The sequence below is a fragment of the Taudactylus pleione genome, unplaced genomic scaffold (genome assembly GCF_031769625.1).
Source record: "Taudactylus pleione unplaced genomic scaffold, aTauple2 ptg000178l, whole genome shotgun sequence".
Classification (NCBI taxonomy): domain Eukaryota; kingdom Metazoa; phylum Chordata; class Amphibia; order Anura; family Myobatrachidae; genus Taudactylus; species Taudactylus pleione.
This window is the reverse complement of record NW_028284580.1, coordinates 112355-127600: the sequence shown is the minus strand read 5'-3', so window position 1 is coordinate 127600 and position 15246 is coordinate 112355. Positions and strand designations below refer to the sequence as shown.

General features: G+C 54.3%; 1 protein-coding gene across 1 annotated transcript in view; it reads left to right on the top strand.

The window, feature by feature from the left end:
- Positions 1 to 15246, top strand: part of LOC148520008 (epithelial sodium channel subunit alpha-like) — a 91577-nt gene that overhangs the window by 72369 nt on the left and 3962 nt on the right. The window contains exon 7 of the mRNA XM_088475817.1: positions 3479 to 3536. Within this exon, the coding sequence (XP_088331943.1) occupies positions 3479 to 3536 (58 nt within the window). The remainder of the gene's footprint in view (positions 1 to 3478; positions 3537 to 15246) is intronic.

The window sequence follows — 15246 nt, the reverse complement described above, 5'->3', positions numbered from 1 at the left end:
GATTAGATCAAACTTAACAAACTTGTCTGAACGACCATTTTCATCTGTTTTCTGGCATTTAGGAGCAAATTCCCGATCATCATTTACTCCCATACGTTACCAGATTTTCATTCCAACCAATCAACAATTTGGCTGGTTGGATATAAGTTGGTCTAGTGTGTGGCCAGCTTTAGGGTAAGATTTGAAATACAATACTTACCCCCCCGCAACCCCCCTCCCTTAATTACACTTACCTGCAGTTATTGATGCTCCGGTGATGACCTCCATGGCTCCTGTCAGCTGACATCCCATCCTTAACTGGGACTCGGTCAGCTGATGACTGGTTCCCAGTGCAGGCTGGGAGACCAGCTGACTCTGGACTCAGGTAAGGTTTTTTTTTTTAACTAATTTTTTTTTTTTTTTTACAGTGTATCAGCGTGTGGTCTGTTTAGACCACACAGCTGATCACTGGGGCCGACTCCAGGCTCTGCTCTGCCCGTTAGAGCAGAGCAGGAGTCCAGTAACCGGGGAAGACCCTGAATAACGCCACCTCCAGGTGGTGTTATTATCACAGGGCTTACCCCAGTATTTTTTGACAATTTATTTAATTAATTTTATGAATTCTACTCCAATTGCCTTGTAGTAATTTTAGGTGATTCTAAAATAATGTGAAAAGGGTGTGAAAACACCCTTTTTCACTTTATTTTAGTAAAAATAATGGTAACAAATAGAGCCCTTAGAGGATAGGGCAGTTTACCTCAAGTCTCAAGTGTCCTGAGCAGAGATTCGGACAATAAGTCTGTAGAATGAAGAAGGAGCTGATTTGGGGCCGTATTCAATAAGCGGCGATAATCTCGCCGGCAATAATATCGACCGGTTTAGCCGATTTTTGCACGATATCGCCAATTTCGGCATGCATGCCTCCGTTTTTAAAAAAAAACATAGGCGAAAATGGGTAGGTGCGATAATTTAACAGGCGAAAATGTAAGGACATATATGAAAATGCATCTGTACCCCAAAAAAATGGCTAACGTACATCGGACATCAATTTAGAAATGTATTATTGGCTGTAATAAAAGTATTTAGGGTACTTAAATTGCGTTGGTTGGCTGTAATGTGCGTATTATAGAAAGCAATCTTTTCTCAGGAAATTACCGTTGCACGTAAATTGGGGGTACATTAAAATGGGTGGAAGTATACTTTCGCGTCGTAAAAGCGCTCCTTTAAAAACAGTTAAAAAAACATTCATATCACATTCATATTATAGCCCCCCCCCCCCCCCCCCCCCCGAAATACCAGACCCAGGGGCAGATGTATTGAGCTCTGGAAAGTGATAAAGTGCAGAGTGATAAACGACCCAACTGTCATGTTACAGGCTGTGTTTGAAAAATGACAGTTGGGAGCTGATGGGTTGTTTATCTCTCTCCACTTTATCACTTTCCAGAGCTTCATACATCTGCCCCCCAATATGTTACAACTTACACCCATTTTCAACTTTTTTTTTTTCACCCAAAACTTGACCAGTAATTTCTTGGCCAAATTACGCAAATGACAAAAAACTTTTGGGGTAATTTATCATTAGGGGGGTGTCCAAAGGGTTCTGAAAAAATCCCCCAATTTTTTGGCAAAAATAGGGATTTTGCATTTTTTTTTTCCTGTTCTGAGATAGTGAAAACTTTTTGCCTGTTTCACACTATCCGATTATCTCAGGTGCGATAATATACCATTAAAACGTGGGTGCGATAATGTTATTATCACGGGTGCGATAATTTACCGCAATATAGGCACTTATCGCACCTAATTGAATACATTCCTTGGGCTACAGACACCTCACTTACTGTCCTAGCCATGGTGTGTGTAGGGGCAGTGTGTCCCATGTGAAGGGTCTTCACCAACCTGATCAGCGTTATTCAAATTATCCGGACCAACCCTGCTTAGGGGAGCGGCGCCTGCGACCTGCCTCTGAGACTGAGAACAGCAGCAGCAGCGTCTCACAGAATAGGATGAAGCCTCACATACTGTACAGCAAGGGATGGAGAGGCTCCTACGATCTCTGACTCCTACCTTAGACTTTGGGTCAGCCTCAGCCCTCCGTTCCCCGGCAGCTGTAGTATCACTCAGATCAGCTGCCTGTATCATAGTCCCCTTCTCTGCAGACCTGGCAGCAGCGCTGTTGGACACAGATCCCGGCTCCACCTCAGGCGCCTCTCTGACTAACTGTCCTCATCTCCACTTCACAGCATCGCTCTGCCCTAACTAACTGCCACTATCTTCCAACTGTCACTTCCCTACCACCTGCCACTGATCATGTGACCTGCTCCTGACCACTTCAGCAGCTGCAGAGGCTGGTGGCATGACATGCACACGCGGTGTAGAAGTCATGTACAGTGTCAGATGTAATAGCGGGGTAGTACACATACAACTTTGTGTACGGGCAAATGTAATGCATTTCTTCCATGCACTCTTCTTTTGAGCAATGTATGTCCAATTTACTTCCAACTCTGCATCAGCAGCCTAACATTTAATGTCACCCATAACATGGATTGCATATTTCAGATATATTTTCCTGGAGAAATGTGATTCCAGGTAAGAAATTCAGGAACTTTACAGACAGCAGTCTCTAATCTGTCTCATGGTATAATCTATTTTAGAGGCTGAACGGTGGCCACGTCAGACTCTCCAAAATGACCCCTTCCACCAGGTACATAATGCTCTACTCCTGGACTTCCCTCTTAATTTATGATTGCCGTCACATGTGATAAAGCACCTGTCTCATCAATTAACTAGTTCGACACAGGTGACAGCAATCATAAATTAGGTGGGTGTCCAGGAGCAGATCCAGTGACGTCACTGGGGTCGATGTCACCTAGTGCACCAAATAGACCCCCAACCGAAAAGGGGGTGTGACCTCCTGTGGATGGGGTGTGATCTTATGGCACCCCCCCATTTTCATCAGCCTGGGAGCATGCTCAGCAATCCCAAAGATACCTGGTTGCCCCCAGAGACTCTCCCTGCACTGCCGGCCCCTCCTCGGTGACCAGGAGTTGGGCCCTGCACAGTAACAGCAGCACCAGATTCCCAGTTACTGAGGAGGAGCTGGGGTGTCACCCCCTCAGTTGGTGACATTCGGAAAGGACCACACACCCCTAGTGATACCAGTGAGCAGAGCGTATTGTACCTGGCGGAAGGGATCATGTTAGATGGTCTGCTATTGTTTCTATTCTGACCAGGACACTATCAGTGTATGTCCCCCCCATATTCATTAGGTTTCCTCCATGTGCTCCAGATTACTCCCAAAGTCCAAAAACACACTGTTGGTTACTTGTCTTGTGAATAAATTAACCCATTTTTATGGTATGGAAACGTTCTCTGTAAAGCACTGCGTAAAATGTCACAGCCATATATATTAATAAAAGGATAATACTAAAGTACCTACCTGTATGTGACAGACTAATAATATTACATTTCCAACCATAGTACATTGTGTTTCTATTGCCAGGGAAGAGAATTTTGAACTCACTCTCTCTTCATCCCAATGGCCGAGCAGTACATACTTGGTAAGTTCTGCTACCTAAAACATAAACCCCGGTCATTATACACTACAGTGTCTCCCACCCTAATCTTCCTGCATTAGGTAAATGAAGGTCACCTGCATGTCCCCAATACATTTGCTGCTACTGTGGTTGAGCAGCACATAACACATATACAAACGTATAACATCTGCTCTTATAACAATTTATTATTCCTTAATCATGCTGACAGATATGGAAGAATCCACCAAAATGTAAATAATACAGCACCTAGGACACAAATGAACAGAAGTTACACAGATAAATATTATTAATATATATAAGTCTCAAACTTGCAGTTAAACAAGTGGTGGTGGATATAATTATGTTGTAGACTGGAGCCAAATAGACTATTTTAGATCCTAAACCTGTCCATGCTGGCAGTAATTTATAGGTTTGTGATGATACCACGTTTCTGTACTCTGTGTTTAACAGGGAAGTCGTCGTTATGTATCTTACTCATTCTCACACTGTTTTCCAAATGGCTTTCTTTTGGTAGCATAGAAATTTTTTTTTACCCTGCTGACTTGTGGGGTGCCCTATAAATAAATAGTAGTAGTAGTAGTAGTAGTAGTAGTAGTAGTAGTAGTAGTAGTAGTAGTAGTAGTAGTAGTAATCCATAGTGATTACCTTGAGGATCCGGACTCCAGTAGCTTTCCTGAAACCTGAGGCTGTCATTGCCAATTGTGCTCCATGTATAATCCTGTGTTGTAGCATGCTCCCACCATAACATGCTGATATCTGCATAACATCTGCTTTGAATAAAGCCTGAGTGCTGTAAAGTCATATTTATGCATGGCAGAAGGTTACTATGCACAGAATACATTTATATAGAAATCCTTTCAGCAGACCTGACCTTTTAAAAGTTAATTATAGTCAATGGGAAATTAGTTATTGGATGAACCTAAATTTATATCTGCTCAACCCAAGGCCTGCCTACAGGATTTTAGCATCTTCTCTATGGGAGATGCCCGGAGAGTACACACAGCTGGACACTTCGTGGGGGCGGTGCTGGCTTCCTATGTCATTAAGCCGGACCCGCATCATGGCAAACTGCTGCGAATAGTGGGAATGCGATGAGGGGGCAGGGTTACATGATGAGCTTTTGCATAATTTAGCCCCGCCTCCTCCATACAGAGCCGCGATTCCCGGCAATTATCTGCCCGTCCTGCCCACTCCACTAGGAAGTAGGTGGGATGCAGGAGATCCAGATACTCTTCCGGGCATGCAGGGGGCTACCCAAAATATCAGGAGCCTCCCACAATAACAAGGAAAGTATGTAACTATGACCTAAAGTGGGGAGAAGAGGATTAAGGTTGGATTCCACAGTAAATGGAAATCAACAAAAAATAATAATAATGATAATAATAATAATAATAATAATAATAATAATAATAATAATCTTATAAGACTACAACTCAACAAATGAATAGATAATAGAGCACCTGTATAACCTCCATAAACTATTATACCAAATAATCTCCACTCTACACAGTTCATACAAACCTTACATTTGTTATATTTCTACATTCACACAAAACTTTAACCCCAGACCAAAATCAGTGTGTGATTGAATAGTATTGCTCACCAAGTGATCTATTCATCATTCTTCAATTTCTACAAAAGTGAGTGAAAATTAAAAATGTCACCTACATTTATAGAAATAAAGTTACAGACCCATTCATCGTTCATGTAATGCATGGGATATAACTGATATCTCCTGGTTACAATTCTCCCCCGATAATTTTCACAGTCCCCATACTTATATGGGGTTGTAGAAATGAGGCCATTCATCAAGTTCCAAAAAAGCATTTTTTTCGGAACTTGGTAGTGTTACTGTACGCCATCCTGAGATGGCGTACAGCAACCGAAGGTGTTCACAAGCTGCCGTTTACACAGCAGCTTGTGCAAGAAAGGGATCTTTTCAGATCCCTCCCTGCTGTGTACTCCCTGCCTGTGGCCCACCTCCTCCATTTCAGTCCCTCCTCCTGACCAGGCACCATGGCACCTGTAGAATCTTGTGTCCTCTCTGCCTGTGGTTCATGCCTCCTTCCCTCCAGGCTCCACAGCAGCCGCTTGTGTCCACACTACCTGCGGCAAAGGAAGCATGGAGGGAGGAGACACTTGGGTGAGGATGTGGGAAGGGATCGGTGGACACTGAGGAGAGGATGCCAGCAGGAAGTAACTGGAGCAGAGACACTTGGGTATGGATGCCAGCAGGGAGAACAGAGAGTGGGGACACTGGAGACAGGTTGTGGGTGGGGAGAACTGGACAATGGTGAGAGAATTCTGCAAAGAGTATAGGGAGTGCAGAGAGCAGGTACATTGAGACCAGGATGGTGAGGGGATGCCGGCAGGGAGCAGGGACACTTTGGATAGGATGCATATGGGGAGTGCTGGACTCTGGGGAGAGGAAGCCAGCAGGGAGTAGAGACACTGGGGAGAGGATCCAGATGGGAAGCATTGGATACTGGGGAGAGAATGCCTGCAGGGAGCGGGGACACTGGGGAGAGGAAGCAGGCGGGGAGCGCTGTATATTGGGGAGAGAATGTCAGCAGGGAGCGGGGACACTGGGGAGAGGATGCAGACGGGGAGCACTAGACACTCGGGAGAGAATGCCAGCAGGGAGTGGGGACACTGGGGAGAGGATGCAGATGGGGAGCGGGAATACTGGGGAAAGGATGCCAGCAGGGAGAGGGACACTGGGGAAAGGGTGCAGAAGGGAAGCACTGGATACTGGGCAGAGGATGTCAGCAGGGAACGGGGACACTGGGGAGAGGATGCCAGCAGGGAGTGGGGATACTGGGGAGAGGATGCCAGCAGGGAGCAGGGACACTGGGGAGAGGATGCAGACGGGGAGCACTGGACACTGGGGAGAGGATGCCAGGTGGGAGTAGAGACACTGGGGAGAAGATGCAGATGGGGAGCATTGGATACTGGGGAAAGAATGCCAGCAGGGAGCGGGGACACTGGGGAGAGAATGCAGGTGGGGAGCACTGGATACTGGGAAGAGGATTCCAGCAGGGAGCGGGGACACTGGGGAGAGGATGCAGATGGGGAGCGCTGGATACTGGGGAAAGGATGCCAGCAGGGAGAGGGACACTGGAGAAAGGATGCAGAAGGGAAGCGCTGGATACTGGGGAGAGGATGTCAGCAGGAAATGGGGACACTGGGGAGTGGATGCCAGCAGGGAGAGGGACACTGGGGAAAGGATGCAGATGGGGAGCGCTGGATACTGGGGGGAGGATGCCAGCAGGGAGCGGGGACACTGGGCAGAGGATGCCAGCAGGGAGCGGGGACACTGGGGAGAGGATGCCAGCAGGGAGCAGGGACACTGGGAAGAGAATGCAGGTGGGGAGTGCTGGATACTGGGAAGAGGATTCCAGCAGGGAGCGGGGACACTGGGGAGAGGATGCAGGTGGGGAGTGCTGTATACTGGGAAGAGGATGCCAGCAGGGAGCGGGGACACTGGGGAGAGGATGCCAGCAGGGAGCGGGGACACTGGGGAGAGGATGCAGGTGGGGAGTGCTGTATACTGTAAAGAGGATGCCAGCAGGGAGCGGGGACACTGGGGAGACAATGCAGGTGGGGAGTGCTGGATTCTGGGAAGAGGATTCCAGCAGGGAGCAGGGACACTGGGGAGAGGATGCAGGTGGGGAGCGCTGGATACTGGGGAGAGGATGCCAGCAGGGAGCGGGGACACTGGGGAGAGGATGCCAGCAGGGAGTGGGGACACTGGGGAGAGGAGATGCCAGCAGGGAGCGGGAACACTGGGGAGAGAATGCAGGTGGGGAGTGCTGGATACTGGGAAGAGGATTCCAGCAGGGAGCGGGGACACTGGGGAGTGGATGCCAGCAGGGAGTGGGGACACTGGGGAGAGGATGCAGACGGGGAGCACTGGACACTGTGGAGAGGATGCCAGCTGGGAGTAGAGACACAGGGGAGAGGATACAGATGGGGAGCGTTGGATACTGGGGAAAGAATGCCAGCAGGGAGCGGGGAAACTGGGGAGAGAATACTGGCAAGGAGCGGGGATACTGGGGAGAGGATGCAGATGGGGAGCGGGGATACTGGGGAAAGGATGCCAGCAGGGAGAGGACACTGGGGAAAGGATGCAGAAGGGAAGCGCTGGATACTGGAGAGAGGATGTCAGCACGTAACGGGGACACTGGGGAGAGGATGCCAGCAGGGAACGGGGACACTGGGGAGAGGATGTCAGCAGGGAATGGGGACACTGGGGATAGGATGCCAGCAGGGAGCAGGGAAACTGGGGAGAGGATGCAGATGGGGAGCACTGGATACTGGGGAGAGGATGCCAGCAGGGAGCAAGGACACTGGGGAGAGGATGCCAGCAGGGAGCGGGGACACTGGGGAGAGGATGCCAGCAGGGAGCGCAGACACTGGGGAGAGGATGCAAACGGGGAGCACTGGACACTGGGGAGAGGATTCCAGCTGGGAGTAGAGACACTGGGGAGAGGATGCAGACGGGGAGCGCTGGATACTGGGGAAAGAATGCCAGCAGGGAACAGGGACACTGGGGAGAGAATGCAGGTGGTGAGCGCTGGATACTGGGAATAGCATTCCAGCAGGCAGCAGGGACACTGGGGAAAGAATGCAGGCGGGGAGCGCTGGATACTGGGGAGAGAATGCCAGCAGGGAGCGGGGACACTGGGGAGAGGATGCAGATGGGGAGCGGGGATACTGGGGAAAGGATGCCAGCAGGGAGAGGGACACTGGGGAAAGGATGAACAAGGGAAGCGCTGGATACTGGGGAGAGGATGTCAGCAGGGAACGGGGACATTTGGGAGAGGATACCAGCAGGGAATGGGGACACTGGGGATAGGATGCCAGCAGGGAGCGGGGACACTGGGGAGAGGATGCAGATGGGGAGCACTGGACACTGGGGAGAGGATGCAGATGGGGAGCGCTGGATACTGGGGAGAGGATGCCAGCAGGGAGCGGGGACACTGGGGAGAGGATGCCAGCAGGGAGCCGGGACACTGGAGAGAGGATGAAACGGGGAGCACTGGACACTGGGGAGAGGATTCCAGCTGGGAGTAGAGACACTGGGGAGAGGATACAGATGGGGAGCGTTGGATACTGGGGAAAGAATGCCAGCAGGGAGCGGGGACACTGGGGAGAGAATGCATGCGGTGAGCGCTAGATACTGGGGAGAGAATGCCAGCAGGGAGCGGGGATACTGGGGAGAGGATGCAGATGGGGAGCGCTGGATACTGGGGAAAGGATGCCAGCAGGGAGCGGGGACACTGGGGAGAGGATGCCAGCAGGGAGCGGGGATAATGGGGAGAGGATGCAGATGGGGAGCGCTGGATACTGAGGAGAGGATGCCAGCAGGGAGAGGGACAATGGGGAAAGGATGCAGATGGGGAGCGCTGGATACTGCGGAGAGGATGCCAGCAGGGAGCGGGGACATTGGGAGAGGATGCCAGCAGGGAGCGGGGACACCGGGGAGAGGAGATGCCAGCAGGGAGCGGGAACACTGGGGAGAGAATACAGGTGGGGAGTGCTGGATACTGGGAAGAGGATTCCAGCAGGGAGCGGGGACACTGGGGAGAGGATGCAGGTGGGGAGTGCTGTATACTGGGAAGAGGATGCCAGCAGGGAGCGGGGACACTGTGGAGAGGATGCCAGCAGGGAGCGGGGACACTGTGGAGAGGATGCAGGAGGGGAGTGCTGTTTACTGGGAAGAGGATGCCAGCAGGGAGCGGGGACACTGGGGAGAGAATGCAGGTGTGGAGTGCTGTATACTGGGAACAGTATTCCAGCAGGGAGCGGGGACACTGGGGAGAGAATACAGGTGGGGAGTGCTGGATACTGGGAAGAGGATTCCAGCAGGGAGCGGGGACACTGGGGAGAGGATGCAGGTGGGGAGTGCTGTATACTGGGAAGAGGATGCCAGCAGGGAGCGGGGACACTGTGGAGAGGATGCCAGCAGGGAGCGGGGACACTGTGGAGAGGATGCAGGTGGGGAGTGCTGTTTTCTGGGAAGAGAATGCCAGCAGGGAGCGGGGACACTGGGGAGAGAATGCAGGTGGGGAGTGCTGTATACTGGGAACAGTATTCCAGCAGGGAGCGGGGACACTGGGGAGAGGATGCAGGTGGGGAGTGCTGTATACTGGGAAGAGGATTCCAGCACGGAGTGGGGACACTGGGGAGAGGATGCAGACGGGGAGCACTGGACACTGGGGAGAGGATGCCAGCTGGGAGTAGAGACACTGGGGAGAGGATACAGATGGGGAGCGTTGGATACTGGGGAAAGAATGCCAGAAGGGAGCGGGGAAACTGGGGAGAGAATGCAGGCAGGGAGCGGGGATACTGGGGATAGGATGCAGATGGGGAGCGGGGATACTGGGGAAAGGATGCCAGCAGGGAGAGGGACACTGGGGAAAGGATGCAGAAGGGAAGCGCTGGATACTGGGGAGAGGATGCAGATGGGGAGCGGGGATACTGGGGAAAGGATGCCAGCAGGGAGAGGGACACTGGGGAAAGGATGCAGAAGGGAAGCGCTGGATACTGGGGAGAGGATGCAGATGGGGAGCGGGGATACTGGGTAGAGGATGCAAATGGGGAGCGGGGACACTGGGGAGAGGATGCCAGCAAGGAGCGGGGACACTGGGGAGAGGATGCCAGCATGGAGCGGGGACACTGGGGAGAGGATGCAGACAGGGAGCACTGGACACTGGGGAGAGGATTCCAGCTGGGAGTAGAGACACTGGGGAGAGGATGCAGATGGGGAGCGTTGGATACTGGGGAGAGAATGCAGGTGGGGAGCGCTGGATACTGGGAAGAGGATTCCAGCAGGGAGCGGGGACACTGGGGAGAGGATGCAGACGGAAAGCACTGGACACTGGAGAGAGGATGCAGATGGGGAGCGCTGGATCCAGGGGAGAGGATGCCAGCAGGGAGCAGGGACACTGGGGAGAGGATGCCAGCAGGGAGCGGGGACTCTGGGGAGAGGATGCAGACGGGGAGCACTGGACACTGTGGAGAGGATGCCAGCTGGGAGTAGAGACACTGGGGAGAGGATACAGACGGGGAGCGTTGGATACTGGGGAAAGAATGCCAGCAGGGAGCGGGGAAACTGGGGAGAGAATACTGGCAGGGAGCGGGGATACTGGGGAGAGGATGCAGATGGGGAGCGGGGATACTGGGGAAAGGATGCCAGCAGGGAGAGGACACTGGGGAAAGGATGCAGAAGGGAAGTGCTGGATACTGGGGAGAGAATGCCAGCAGGGAGCGGGGATACTGGGAAGAGGATGCAGATGGGGAGCGGGGATACTGGGGAAAGGATGCCAGCAGGGAGAGGGACACTGGGGAAAGGATGCAGAAGGGAAGCGGTGGATACTGGGGAGAGGATGTCAGCAGGGAACGGGGACACTGGGGAGAGGATGCCTGCAGGGAACGGGGACACTGGGGAGATGATGTCAGCAGGGAATGGGGACACTGGGGATAGGATGTCAGCAGGGAGCAGGGAAACTGGGGAGAGGATGCAGATGGGGAGCACTGGATACTGGGGAGATGATGCCAGCAGGGAGCGGGGACACTGGGGAGAGGATGCCAGCAAGGAGCGGGGACACTGGGGAGAGGATGCCAGCAGGGAGCGGGGACACTGGGGAGAGGATGCAAACGGGGAGCACTGGACACTGGGGAGAGGATTCCAGCTGGGAGTAGAGACACTGGGGAGAGGATGCAGACGGGGAGCGCTGGATACTGGGGAAAGAATGCCAGCAGGGAACAGAGACACTGGGGAGAGAATGCAGGTGGTGAGCGCTGGATACTGGGAAGAGCATTCCAGCAGGGAGCGGAGACACTGGGGAAAGAATGCAGGCGGGGAGCGCTGGATACTGAGGAGAGAATGCCAGCAGGGAGCGGGGACACTGGGGAGAGGATGCAGATGGGGAGCGGGGTTACTGGGGAAAGGATGCCAGCAGGGAGAGGGACACTGGGGAAAGGATGCAGAACGGAAGCGCTGGATACTTTGGAGAGGATGTCAGCAGGGGACGGGGTCACTGGGGAGAGGATGCCAGCAGGGAACGGGGACACTGGGGAGAGGATGTCAGCAGGGAATGGGGACACTGGGGATAGGATGCCAGCAGGGAGCGGGGACACTGGGGAGAGGATGCAGATGGGGAGCACTGGGCACTGGGAAGAGGATGCAGATGGGGAGCGCTGGATACTGGGGAGAGGATGCCAGCAGGGTGCGGGGACACTGGAGAGAGGATGCAACGGGGAGCACTGGACACTGGGGAGAGGATTCCAGCTGGGAGTAGAGACACTGGGGAGAGGATACAGACGAGGAGCGTTGGATACTGGGGAAAGAATGCCAGCAGGGAGCGGGGACACTGGGGAGAGAATGCATGCGGTGAGCGCTGGATACTGGGGAGAGAATGCCAGCAAGGAGCGGGGATACTGGGGAGAGGATGCAGATGGGGAGCGCTGGATACTGGGGAAAGGATGCCAGCAGGGAGAGGGACACTGGGGAAAGGATGCAGAAGGGAAGCGCTGGATACTGGGGAGAGGATGTCAGCAGGGAGCGGGGACACTGGGGAGAGGATGCCAGCAGGGAGCGGGGATACTGGGGAGAGGATGCAGATGGGGAGCGCTGGATACTGAGGAGAGGATGCCAGCAGGGAGAGGGACACTGGGGAAAGGATGCAGATGGGAAGCGCTGGATACTGCAGAGAGGATGCCAGCAGGGAGCGGGGACACTGGGGAGAGGATGCCAGCAGGGAGCGGGGACTCTGGGGAGAGGAGATGCCAGCAGGGAGCGGGAACACTGGGGAGAGAATGCAGGTGGGGAGTGCTGGATACTGGGAAGAGGATTCCAGCAGGGAGCTGGGACACTGGGGAAAGGATGCAGATGGGGAGCGCTGGATACTGCGGAGAGGATGCCAGCAGGGAGCGGGGACACTGGGGAGAGGATGCCAGCAGGGAGCGCTGGATACTGAGGAGAGGATGCCAGCAGGGAGAGAGACACTGGGGAAAGGATGCAGATGGGGAGCGCTGGATACTGCGGAGAGGATGCCAGCAGGGAGCGGGGACACTGGGGAGAGGATGCCAGCAGGGAGCGCTGGATACTGAGGAGAGGATGCCAGCAGGGAGAGGGACACTGGGGAAAGGATGCAGATGGGGAGCGCTGGATACTGCAGAGAGGATGCCAGCAGGGAGCGGGGACACTGCGGAGAGGATGCCAGCAGGGAGCGGGGACACTGGGGAGAGGAGATGCCAGCAGGGAGCGGGAACACTGGGGAGAGAATGCAGGTGGGGAGCGCTGGATACTGGGAAGAGGATTCCAGCAGGGAGCGGGGACACTGGGGAGAGGATGCAGGTGGGGAGTGCTGTATACTGGGAAGAGGATGCCAGTAGGGAGCGGGGACACTGGGGAGAGGATGCCAGCAGGGAGCGGGGACACTGGGGAGAGGATGCAGGTGGGGAGTGCTGTTTACTGGGAAGAGGATGCCAGCAGGGAGCGGGGACACTGGGGAGAGAATGCAGGTGGGGAGTGCTGTATACTGGGAACAGGTTTCCAGCAGGGAGCGGGGACACTGGGGAGAGGATGCAGGTGGGGAGTGCTGTATACTGGGAAGAGGATTCCAGCAGGGAGTGGGGACACTGGGGAGAGGATGCAGACGGGGAGCACTGGACACTGGGGAGAGGATGCCAGCTGGGAGTAGAGACACTGGGGAGAGGATACAGATGGGGAGCATTGGATACTGGGGAAAGAATGCCAGAAGGGAGCGGGGAAACTGGGGAGAGAATGCAGGCAGGGTGCGGGGATACTGGGGAGAGGATGCAGTTGGGGAGCGGGGATACTGGGGAAAGGATGCCAGCAGGGAGAGGGACACTGGGGAAAGGATGCAGAAGGGAAGCGCTGGATACTGGGGAGAGGATGCAGATGGGGAGCGGGAATACTGGGGAAAGGATGCCAGCAGGGAGAGGGACACTGGGGAAAGGATGCAGAAGGGAAGCGCTGGATACTGGGGAGAGGATGCAGATGTGGAGCGGGGATACTGGGTAGAGGATGCAGATGGGGAGCGGGGATACTGGGGAAAGGATGCCAGCAGGGAGAGGACACTGGGGAAAGGATGCAGAAGGGAAGCGCTGGATACTGGGGAGAGGATGCAGACGGGGAGCACTGGACACTGGGGAGAGGATGCAGATGGGGAGCACTGGATACTGGGGAGAGGATGCCAGCAGGGAGCGGGGACACTGGGGAGAGGATGCCAGCAAGGAGCGGGGACACTGGGGAGAGGATGCCAGCATGGAGCGGGGACACTGGGGAGAGGATGCAGACGGGGAGCACTGGACACTGGGGAGAGGATTCCAGCTGGGAGTAGAGACACTGGGGAGAGGATGCAGATGGGGAGCGTTGGATACTGGGGAGAGAATGCTGGTGGGGAGCGCTGGATACTGGGAAGAGGATTTCAGCAGGGAGCGGGGACCCTGGGGAGAGGATGCAGACGGGGAGCACTGGACACTGGAGAGAGGATGCAGATGGGGAGCGCTGGATCCTGGGGAGAGGATGCCAGCAGGGAGCGGGGACACTGGGGAGAGGATGCCAGCAGGGAGCGGGGACTCTGGGGAGAGGATGCAGACGGGGAGCACTGGACACTGGGGAGAGGATGCCAGCTGGGAGTAGAGACACTGGGGAGAGAATGCAGGCGGGGAGCGCTGGATACTGGGGAGAGAATGCCAGCAGGGAGCGGGGACACTGGGGAGAGGATGCAAATGGGGAGCGCTGGATACTGGGCAAAGGATGCCAGCAGGGAGAGGGACACTGGGGAAAGGATGCAGAAGGGAAGCGCTGGATACTGGGGAGAGGATGTTAGCACGGAACGGGGACACTGGGTAGAGGATGCCAGCAGGGAGCGGGGATACTGGGGAGAGGATGCAGATGGGGAGTGCTGGATACTGGGGAGAGGATGCCAGCAGGGAGAGGGACACCGGGGAACGGATGCAGATGGGGAGCGCTGGATACTGGGGAGAGGATGCCAGCAGGGAGCGGGGATACTGGCGAGAGAATGCCAGCAGGGAGAGGGAACACTGGGGAAAGGATGCAGATGGGGAGCGTAGGATACTGGGGAGAGGATGCCAGCAGGGAGCGGGGATACTGGGGAGAGAATGCAGATGGGGAGCGCTGGATACTGGGGAGAAGATATCAGCAGGGAACAGGGACACTGGGGAGAGGATGCCAGCAGGGAGCGCTGGATACTGGGGAGAGGATGCCAGCAGGGAGTGGGACACTGGGGAGAGGATGCAGACGGGGAGCGCTGGACACTGGGGAGAAGATGCAGGCTGGGAGAAGAGACACTGGGGAGAAGATGCAGGTGGGGAGCGGACACCTGGCAAATGATGCAAGGAGGGAAAGGGAACATTGGAGAAAAGAGGACAGGGGACAGATCCCTGCACTCAGTATAGATGAGGCTGGTATATGCAGTCAGTAGAAAGACAGCTGAAAGGGACAAGTATCACATTTCTGAAAAACTGACACCACAGAGGGGTCTATTCATAAACACTAAAATAACGGTTTTAAGGACATTTTCCTTAATTATCGTTATTTTAGTATTCATTAACACACTTAACACAGGAGATATCACTGATATCTCCTGGTTAAGTCTGCCTGAGTTAAATTCCACTCTCCCATACATTAGTATGGGGATGTAGAAATTAAGCTATT